Source organism: Oncorhynchus clarkii, chromosome 20 (genome assembly GCF_045791955.1).
Source record: "Oncorhynchus clarkii lewisi isolate Uvic-CL-2024 chromosome 20, UVic_Ocla_1.0, whole genome shotgun sequence".
Classification (NCBI taxonomy): Eukaryota; Metazoa; Chordata; class Actinopteri; order Salmoniformes; family Salmonidae; genus Oncorhynchus; species Oncorhynchus clarkii.
This window is the reverse complement of record NC_092166.1, coordinates 33,295,910-33,307,028: the sequence shown is the minus strand read 5'-3', so window position 1 is coordinate 33,307,028 and position 11,119 is coordinate 33,295,910. Positions and strand designations below refer to the sequence as shown.

Below are 11,119 nucleotides of genomic sequence, written 5' to 3'. Positions count from 1 at the left end.
ATATTACAACCACAAAGAAGTTACTGCAAAAAAAAACACACAAACAAAAACACTGTTCGGACATCATTGCACGCACTGAAGAGGTACTGTAGAATGAAAACAAACATGTACCTGTCCAAAACAGAGGCTACGGTAGAATAGCACACAAGGTCTTATCTGATGACCTGGAGTGAGAGATTGCTTAAAACGTATCATGTATTTTGCAGACCAGTTTCATGGGCTTAATAGTCTCAAATGCAGAGAACATGCCTACGAATTGGCACATCGAAACATCATCCCTGTCCCAGACAACTGGGAAAGATATGGAAGAGTAAGTGATATTGAGCAGAGATATCCATATCTGAATGTAGGCGTACATTTAAGATATGCAATATTATACCACACCCTCATTCCAAGAATTCAACTTACCAGACCTACCAGCACCATCACCCCACTGTCACAGAACAACATCACCCCACTGTCACAGAACAACATCACCCACTGTCACAGAACAACATCACCCAATGAATGTAAAAAATGGCTCAATATACCTCACTCTCCCCTATTTGGGAGGCATGTTACTGATGGCATAAATGCGTCTCACCTGTCAATCGTGTTGTTGTTTTCTAGGTGGGAGAAACACTAACAATATTTCACCCCCTTTCATTAATGTACATTTTATTCCACACACACACACACACACACACATACCGCTTGATCAGCCCCTTGAATCTGTGTCTTGGTTATCCTCTCTTCCTTCTCTTATCCTCTCCGTCTCTCTGCCAGCCCCCTACCTAGTCTCTCCTTGTTAGATAACTCTGCCAGCCCCCCACCTAGTCTCTCCTTGTTAGATGACTCTGCCAGCCCCCCACCTAGTCTCTCCTTGTTAGATGACTCTGCCAGCCCCCCACCTAGTCTCTCCTTGTTAGATATTACTGCACTGTCTGAACTAGACGCACAAGCAGTTCTCTACACTCGCATTAAACATCTGCTAACAATGTGTATGTGACCAATACAATTTGATTTGATTTGATTCTCTGAGCCTGCTAACTGACACTTGCAAGGTGAAACCTAAGATTGTAAGATTCTAAGCCTCTGATTTTTATGACACACCTTCACATTTATGACACTTTAACCTGTCTCCTCCCATTCCCCTTCTACACTGACTGAAGTGGATTTGACAAGTGACATCAATAAGGGACCATAACTTTCACCTGGATTCACCTGGTCAGTCTATGTCATGGAAAGAGCAGGTGTTCCTAATGTTTTGTACACTGAGTGTATGTAATCACAATCTGTTGAATAATAGTGTGTGTGTGTGTGTGCGTGTGCGTGTGCGTGTTCATCTCACTGGATCAGCCTGAGTGGCAAGGTGTGGTGTGTAGTTACAAAGTAGGAAGAGGGCGGAGGTGAGGAAAACGTGGTGGTGGCGCGGGGGTGATAGGTGGTCGCAGGCTTCCCAAGCATTTCCTCAGCGACGGCAGGAGGGCACGGAGCTGACGCACCGCCGGGCGAGACAACAGGAAGTAGAGGGGCGGGTTCCAGCAGGGCGCCAAACACACCAACAATATGGCCGACAGGGACGCCACCTCCCAGAGGAGAGACACCTCCGTGTCCCCCTCCGTGGGTGGGGACTGGGACGCGGACGAGTTGAGGGAGGAGGAGGGTTGTTGACTGATAGGCGAGGCAACGAAGCTGACGTAGGGGGACATGACATTGACAAACTCCAGGGCGTAGTAGGGCAGCCAGCTGATGGCGAAGACCAGTGTGGAGCCAATCAGGAGCGCCGTAGCCTTCTTGTTGCGGCGGTCTGCGGCCAGCGTACCCCGGCAGCGGTGGAGATGGGTGATGATGAGGCCACAGTTGAGGGCAATGCAGAGGAGCGGAGCCACGTAGTAGACCAGGAAGGCTGGCACCAGGAAGCCCAGCCACTGGCCACGCCCCACAGACCATGTACAGCCACTGTCAAACTGGATGTATGTGACCTTGGGAAGGGCCATGGTGACAGAGACTAACCAGATCACTGCCACGATGCCGGCTCTGAGAGAGGGGGGAGAGAGGAGGTTACATAGCTGAGGTGGGCCTAAATGTGTGCAGATGAATGGTTTAATTCCGTACTCACACTTGTGTGGGACTGGGGGGCGGTCTAGCAGGTGGGGCCACTATGCGGTACCTGAGCACCGACAAGGCGGCCAGACTAAATATATCCACTCCAGCCGTCAGGGAGGTCATGAAGCCCAGCAGCACACAGATACCGCCCCCTAGCTGCCAGTCCTGGGAGCTGGCGCTGAGTAGGACGCAGGGCAGGGTGAGCAGGGCTCCCATGTCAGCCAGGCTCAAGTTGAGGAGCAGCACGGAGCTAGGTTTGGAGCGTCGCCGAGGGTTACGCATCAGCACCAGCCACATGAGTAGGTGACCTCCGACCCCCACCAGGAGGGAGAGGACGCTGACCAGAGGCAGCACCAGGGAGAAGGAGATGGTGGTGTTGGTAGACACCGTATTGAAGAGCAGGTTCACTATGGCCGGCATGGTGGTGGGAGAGGGATGGAACGAGGGATGGAAGGAACAAAAGTATGATCTAGCTGCTCCCGTTGGGGATGGACTGAGAGAGGAAGGTGGGAAAGAGGGATGTACATAATTAGAAAGGCAGACAAATTGATTTGAGGGATGAATAAGATGTTTTAATAATTGATGTTATTCTATCCCTTTTATTATTAATCTATTAATAGTTTCTGTTTGTCTGGTGCTGGGTTGGTGAATCACCTGGCTGCATAATTCACTGGGCCTCCCCTTAAACTGGCAGCTGTGATGACTCAGAACCAGCCTGGCAGGCCAAGTCATCTCGTTCAGACACACAACGCTGATGGGTAGCCTGAACAGGCTGTGTCAGTCCTGTGCCGCTTCCCCTGAGAGCAGACATGATGTCTTTTTGTGTGGCGACATGTACTCTGTCTCCATCTCTCTCTCTCTCTCTCTCTCTTTCTCTCTGGGGAGAGCACACCTTAAGAGCATAGATTCAACACAGGCCAGCACACGTCGTCACACAAACTGAAAAAGACATCACATCTGCTCTCAGGGGAAGCAGCAGCGCAGCAACAGCACTGACACACAGTGTTCAGACCACTCATCAGCATCACAGCGTTGTCTGTCTGAATGAGATGCAAGGTGAGGAAGGGAACAGGAACGAGCTGACCACTGGGAACAGACTGTGACTGTGGTACACTACCTTGTCAGCTTGATGGGTGAAGTGAACTACTCTATCTAGGGCTTGACATTTGGAATGCTGTTGTTTGTTGGGTGGCAGGTAGCCTAGCGATTAAGCGCGGGTTGGGCCAGTAACCGACAGGTCGCTAGTTCGAATCCCCAAGCCGACTAGACAAAAGGTCTATCCAGGTGCCATTGAGGAAAACATTTAACCCTAAATGGTCTAGATAAGAGTGTCTGCTAAATGACTAAAAATGGAAATAAAAGTCCAAAAACTAGCCCAAAGTGAATAGCTTATGCAGATCTTTCCATCCACACTAGTCATGTCTACAAATACTTTTAGTGGCCCTGCCGACTCCACACCTTTTTTCTTATCCATTCTATATACACCGTATCATCACCCTTCTGTAGATATGATGTGTCAAAATATTAGGCCTTAAATGTATTTGTTCCATATGTTGACACAATGAAATCCAAATTCAACCTCCCTGTACCTTCAGTGATGACGATACGCTGTAGGCAGATCCACGCATACAGATACATTATATCTCTGCTTGAATACATGCACACTAAAGAGATGCTAGTAAATCACGCTGAACCACCTGAGAGGGGATAATCCCTGCAGCGCCTCAATCTGAACGTTGTCCTGGGATGCAGCTACTGACAAAAAACTACTGTGAATGTGTGTCTCATACGTACCTTTCCCCATTCAACCAATGTGTGAAACACACTGCAAATATTACAGAGAGAGTGAAGGGAGGAGAGACAGAAGTGGCCAAATATAGGATAGAGGAGAGGGGGAAGACATGGAATGAGGTGAAAAGAGGGAGGAAGACAGCAGCACATGAGAATTTACGAGCAACATAAACGTAGCTAATGGGAAACAGAGGGATAAACTAATTGTGCATTATTTTAGACACATTGACCTCCAGCTGAACCTAATTACAGCAATTTATGGCCGGCTATTAAATCCTCTTAGTATCCATGTTCATAATGTCATACATTTATCCAGGATTGTTTCTTTAACACTTTGCACCAAAAATCCAAGGGGAATTGGCTCTTATTAAATTCCCTAACCATTACATGACATTATATAATTATGTCTTCAATCACTAGAACGCCCTAGCTGGAAACTTAACTGAATATAAAGACAAGAGTCTGCATGCTGAAATGACAGTAGGAAGATTGCTAAACAGAAAAGGGGTCAGTGAAGGACAGCAGCAGTAAGCAGAGAAAACCTTTCTTTAAAGATGTGTGTCACACTCACTGTGGCCAGTGTTCTGCTCCAGGGAGAAGTCATCCTTTCACCATCAGTGGCTTTGTTGCATAAAGAGACAGAGAGAGAGAGAGAGAGAGAGAGAGAGAAGCGGGCACACACCTGCGTCCTGCCCTACATCCTCCCTCACTCGCTTCCCACCATCTCTCTCTCTCACACACACACACACACATACACACATACACACACACCACCAAAAGGGGTGGGGGTAGGGGGGCACACGAGCTCTGGGGGCCCATGTGCCTTTAATCGATGTCTATTTTTTATTTATTTAATAAATCATTTTGACAGTAACACTCTAAAAAGTACTTAATATACCTTTTCTATGTCAGTGTGTACTAGGAAGCTACGTGTTTGTTTCTTGGGTGTCAAGAATGTGGCAGAAAAAGTGCCTTAGACCTTCTTTTTTTAATGATTGAAAGAGTAAGGGGATATCGGTGAACAAATATCGGTCGCGGGTACGACGGAGCATGTGCAATAAGAGGAGCTCACTCAGATGTTCAAAAGTGCCTGTCAGACCGAGAGCCTAATGCTTCTTAGGTGGTTCTTCATGAGTTTTAGTTCGGAGAACTCTCTCTCCGCAGAAGCGACAGTTACAGGGATGGTAAGAACAGCGTGATGCTGTAGCAACTTCAGGGAAACTGGGCAGAAGGGAAAGATGCTTCAAATACAGCAGTTCTGCAATTAAACCACTCGTTCTTCTTAATTGCCGGCCTCAGCATGTTACGGAAAGAGATTAAGTGTATAGGAAGCTCTGGGGAAAGGTCGTCTGGATACTGATGCAAACAGGTTATCATCTTTAGTGGACAGCAGTTCTTGAAGGCTTGAACCAACAAGCGATTGACATTCATACTGGTGAACCGACGTTTGAGTTGTGTGGTTGCAATTTCAACAGTCCTTTATCGCTTTATCGCTTTAATGCACAATGTCTCAGAAAAAACTGTCTGGGTTGGCAATACTCAGTATAGAAAACGCTCAGTGGGGAATCATTTGCACACACAAAAAGGAGGCCTTCAGGAGACCAGGGGAGTCTCTCAAGTTGGATTGAATTTGATTGAGTTGAATTGACCTTGAATATTTCAGGCCATTACTGGATGCGATTAGCCAGACAAAACCCACTGAGTTCCCACTTTTTTTCTCATTGTTAGGCTATTTGATGTGTAATGTTTTGTAAAAAGTGCTCAATGTGCACATTGCGCAGTATTTCTAGAGATAAATCAGATCCAGTCTGAACCGTGCGATGTAGTAGGGAGTTGTAGTTTCCATCAGGCCAATATTCTACATTAGTTCAGTGCATAAAATGTGGTAATTAAGTACAATGACCATAATCCATTGCCCATCTACTTTTCCCGGGCTTAATACGTGATAAGCAGTAATGGACAGTCACTACCATCATTGGACTTTTATTAATTGTTTTATTCTGTGTTGTTGCACCATTCAACCCAAATAATCGAACCCGCACAGGTAAATAGGTCAACATTCACAAGGCTGCAGGGCCAGACGGATTACCAGGACGTGTACTCTGAGCATGCGCTGACCAACTGGCTAGTGCCTTCACTGACAATTTAAAAAATCTCATTGTTCGAGTCTGTAATACCAACATGTTTCAAGCAGACCACCATAGTCCCTGTGCCCAACACTAAGCTAACCTACCTAAATGACTACCGACCCGTAGCACTCACGTCTGTAGCCATGAAGTACTTTGAAAGGCTGGTCATGGCTCACATCAACACCATTATCCCAGAAACATTAGACCGACTCCAGTTTGCATACAGCCCCAACAGATCCACAGATGATGTGATTTATCTTGCACTCCACACTGCCCTTTCCCACCTGGACAAAAGGAACACATACGTGAGAATGCTATTCATTGACAACAGCTCAGCGTTCAACACCGTAGTGCCCTCAAAGCTCATCACTAAGTTAAGGATCCTGGGACTAAACACCTCCCTCTGCAACTGGATCATGGACTCCTGACCGGCCGCCCCAGGTGGTAAGGGTAGGTAGCACCACATCTGCCACGCTAACCCTCAACACGGTGGCCCCTCAGGGGTGCGATCTCATTCCCCTCCTGTACTCCTGTCAGAGCAGCTCACAGATTACTGCACCTGCACATAGCCCACCTATAATTTAGCCCAAACAACTACCTCTTTCCCTACTGTATTTCATTAATTAATTTATTTTGCTCCTTTGCACCCCATTATTTTTATTTCTACTTTGCACATTCTTCCATTGCAAATCTACCATTCCAGTGTTTTACTTGCTATATTGTATTTACTTTGCCACCATGACCTTTTTTTGCCTTTACCTCCCTTATCTCACCTCATTTGCTCACATCGTATATAGACTTGTTTATACTGTATTATTTGACTGTATGTTTGTTTTACTCCATGTGTAACTCTGTGTCGTTGTATGTGTCGAACTGCTTTGTTTTATCTTATCTTGGCCAGGTCGCAATTGTAAATGAGAATTTGTTGTCAACTTGCCTACCTGGTTAAACAAAGGTGAAATAAATAAAAACTCCCTGTTCACCCATGACTGCATGGCCAAGCACAACTCCAACACCATCATTAAGTTTGCCGACAACACAACAGTAGTAGGCCTGATCACCGACAACGACGGGACAGCTTATAGGGAGGAGGTCAGAGACCTGGCAGTGTGGTACCAGGATAACAACCTCTCCCTCAACATGATCAAGACAAAGGAGATTATTGTGGACTACAGAAAAGGGAGGACTGAGCACGCCCCCCAATCTCATTATACGGGGCTGTAGTGGAGCAGGTTGAGAGCTTCAAGTTCCTTGCTGTCCACATCACCAACCAACTATCATGGTCCAAACACACCAAGACAGTCGTGAAGATGGTACGACAACGCCTGTTCCCCTTCAGTTTTGGGTCCTCAGATCCTCAAAAAGTTCTAGAGTCTGGTTGCATCACTGCCTGGTATAGCAACTGCTCGGCCTCCAACAGCAAGGCACTACAGAGGTTAGTGCGTACGGCCCAGTAGATCACTGGGGCCAAGCTTCCTGCCATCCAGGACCACTATACCAGGCGGTGTCAGAGGAAGGCCCAAAAAATAAACTTAAGTATCAAAAGTAAATGTAATTGCTAAAATATTCTTAAGTATCAAATTCCTTATATTAAGCAAAGTGGACAGCACCATGTTCTTGTTTTTAAAACATACGGATAGCCAGACGCACACTCCAACACTTAGACATTATCTATAAAAGATGCATGTGTTTAGTGAGTCGGCCAGACCATAGGCAGGGAGGACCACTTGTTCCCTTCTTTGGACACTGTGTTAACAACCCTCCAGGCAAGCTTCAATGCCATACAACTCTCCTGACGTGGCCTCCAATTGCTCTTAAATACAAGTAAAACTAAACGCATGCTCTTCAACCGATCGCTGCCTGCACCTGCCCGCCTGTCCAACATCATTACTCTGGACGGCTCTGACTTAGAATACGTGGACAACTACAAATACCTAGGTGTCTGGTTAGACTGTAAACTCTCCTTCCAGACCCACATCAAACATCTCCAATCCAAAGTTACATCTAGAATTGGCTTCCTATTTCGCAACAAAGCATCCTTCACTCATGCTGCCAAACATACCCTTGTAAAACTGACCATCCTACCAATCCTCGACTTCGGCGATGCCATTTACAAAATAGCCTCCAATGCCCTACTCAACAAATTGGATGCAGTCTATCACAGTGCCATCAGTATTGTCACCAAAGCCCCATATACTACCCACCATTGCGACCTGTACGCTCTCGTTGGCTGGCCCTCGCTTCATACTCGTCGCCAAACCCACTGGCTCCAAGACCCTGCTAGGTAAAGTACCCCCTTATCTCAGCTCGCTGGTCACCATAGCATCACCCACCTGTAGCAAGCGCTCCAGCAGGTATATCTCTCTGGTCACCCCCAAAACCAATTCTTTCTTTGGCCGCCTCTCCTTCCAGTTCTCTTCTGCCAATGACTGGAACAAACTACAAAAATCTCTGAAACTGGAAACACTTATCTCCCTCACTAGCTTTAAGCACCTTTACATAGCCCACCTATAATTTAGCCCAAACAACTACCTCATTCCCTACTGTATTTATTTTATTTTATTTATTTATTTATTTATTTTGCTCCTTTGCACCCCATTATTTTTATTTCTACTTTGCACATTCTTCCACTGCAAATCTACCATTCCAGTGTTTTACTTGCTATATTGTATTTACTTTGCCACCATGGCCTTTTTTTGCCTTTACCTTCCTTATCTCATCTCATTTGCTCACATCGTATATATACTTGTTTATACTGTATTATTGACTGCATGTTTGTTTTACTCCATGTGTAACTCTGTGTTGTTGTATGTGTCGAACTGCTTTGCTTTATCTTGGCCAGGTCGCAAATGTAAATGAGAACTTGTTCTCAACTTTTCCTGTGCTGCTAAGCATTCAAAATGTAAGGAGTACTTTGTGTTGTCAGGGAAAATCTATGGAGTAAAAAGTAAAATATTTTCTTTAGGAATGTAGTGAAGTAAAAGTTGTCAAAAATATAAATAGTAAATTAAAGTACAGATACCCCAAAAAACTACTTAAGTAGTACTTTAAAGTATTTTTATTACATTACCAAAATGAAAATTTAATCGAACCATGTTTGACCATTTAGGAAACATTCTGTGAAAGTAATGAAATACCAAACTAACAACTTTTTTTTTGTCAAGTTTGTTAAATGTGCCAAGAATGATCCAAAGCAAATCAGCTAGCCTGCACCATTCCCAGATATTTGGGGCAAGGTTGTACGCAAAATAATCATAGGAAAACCACGCTCTCACCAAGCTCTCAGAACGTTACGTGCTAGTTGGGAAGGCAGTGGTCTGAATCTGACGTGCAATATTTCACTGTCTGACCTCTCAATAAAAAAGTTATATTAACAGTTTCATTGACAGCTACTGAGAGAGAGGATAGTCCTCCATCTCCCACTGTGATAACCTCTTTTTCTCTGTTCTTTCTCTGTCTCTTCTACTTTTTCCCCATTCCCTGCATCCCCCCACACACTGACCTTTCTATCTCTCTGTCTATCTCCCCTCACTTTCCCAGATTATGTTTCACTTGATTTTCTCCCTTCACCCCCCCCCCCCCCCCCCCCTACCGCTGACCTTTCTGTATCTCTCCTCTCCATCCCTCCCTCTCTCTATCCTCTGTTTGATCCTCTCTAATCCAGTGGCAGTCTGGGATCATGAGATTCACCTGTTGTTAAGGAAACCCTTAAGAACAAACATACCCAGGTGTGGAGGGGAGAGAGAGAGAGACAGAGAGAGAGAGAGAGAGAGAGAGAGAGAGAGAGAGAGAGAGAGAGAGAGAGAGAGCGAGAGAGAGAGAGAGAGAGAGAGAGAGAGAGAGAGAGCACTTTGGTGCTCTGTGGTACACAGGGTCATATAAACTCATTATGAGCCTTCTGGTGTTTACACAACCATGTCAAGTGCCTCGCCAATATAACCCATCTGCCACTGTCACCCCCCACCACTCTCTCTTTGTGTGTGTGCACATGCATGCATGCTTGTGCGTTAGAGTGTGTGTGTGTGTGTGTGCAGTGCGCACGTGGCATCTACTTTATGTCGATTGCCTTATGTCAGCGGTGTGTGTGTGTGTGTGTGAGTGTGCATGCGCGCACATGTTTATATGGGCTCATGCATGTGTAAAGCTTCCAACATGGCACGTGTGGGTTTGTGTGTATATTAAATGCTTCCACTCTAGTGTTGAAAGGAAGTAGGTCTAATCAGAGCTGGCTCTACGGGGTGGCAAAGCCAGGCCTGGACCACCCCAGATTGAATTTGTGTCCCCACAGTTTTGTTTTCCCATAAACATAACACAATGGTATATGAATGACCCTGCCCGGTTTTGCCAATGTAGCGCTACCGGGCCTGCCAGTAGAGCAGACCAGGACAGAGGCTATATTACAGGTGTTAACTCATGATCTGAGGAGGGGTGGGGGAAGGGGAATGTAATATTATCATATTGAGTCATTAAAATAAAATGCTTCTGATTGGCCATCTAGCCATATCATTTCATAAGGTACCGCCTTCATTACCTTGTTTAGGAAGCTGATTGGATCCCATGCCGTTTTTTTTCTCTCACAATCTTGCAGACTACTAGCTTTATTACGTTTCGGCAGCAACACACTGAATACTTAATGCTAGCTGGCTAATCATTGATCAGCATGGATATCCAAAAATGGCTGGTCACTGCGAAGAGAAAAAAAACTGGAGGACCACCATGTCGAGGGCGATGCCAAGCTCACCGACCAGCATGCAGGCCCAACCACGGATTGTAATACCTGCCCATTCCCCACGCCGCCTGCTGACCAACAAAATCGAGAAGAGCCAGGGCCTAGCACCAATAGCACGAGGTTAACATCACAACAAGCACCTGAACCTCTGTTAACCCAGCCACTAGCACCTGACAACCTGTTGATTCTAACCAAAACAGAACCAGTGGAAGCAGAGTTTATTGTGGCGCGCACATTCTTGGAAAGTGAAATCGCAACCACAGTCAGCAACAACAAATGGGCCCCACTCAGTGGTCTTAAAGATACGCCGACAGGCCCTTTGTCAGCAATGCCGACTGTGGTGTTGGGACTGAAACATGATTAAATTTTTTGTGGAATCCAC

The 11,119-nt window shown here is 45.8% G+C and overlaps 1 protein-coding gene across 1 annotated transcript; it reads right to left on the bottom strand.

The window, feature by feature from the left end:
• Positions 1-1,364: 1,364 nt before the first annotated feature.
• On the bottom strand, positions 1,365-2,508 carry LOC139377060 (somatostatin receptor type 5-like). Its single transcript, XM_071120109.1, has 2 exons — positions 2,102-2,508; positions 1,365-2,019 (listed from the first exon to the last, which is right to left on the bottom strand). The coding sequence occupies exons 1-2, from the start codon at positions 2,506-2,508 to the stop codon at positions 1,365-1,367; spliced, it is 1,062 nt and encodes a 353-aa protein (XP_070976210.1).
• Between the last annotated feature and the right edge of the window lie 8,611 nt (positions 2,509-11,119).

Bases quoted from the DNA above. Each gene is read 5' to 3' on its own strand.
- LOC139377060 (XM_071120109.1), bottom strand. From the start codon at position 2,508: ATGCCGGCCATAGTGAACCTGCTCTTCAATACGGTGTCTACCAACACC. The intron at 2,020-2,101 runs GTGAGTACGGAA...CCCCTCTCTCAG, and splicing joins CCCCCCAGTCCCACACAAGT to AGCCGGCATCGTGGCAGTGA.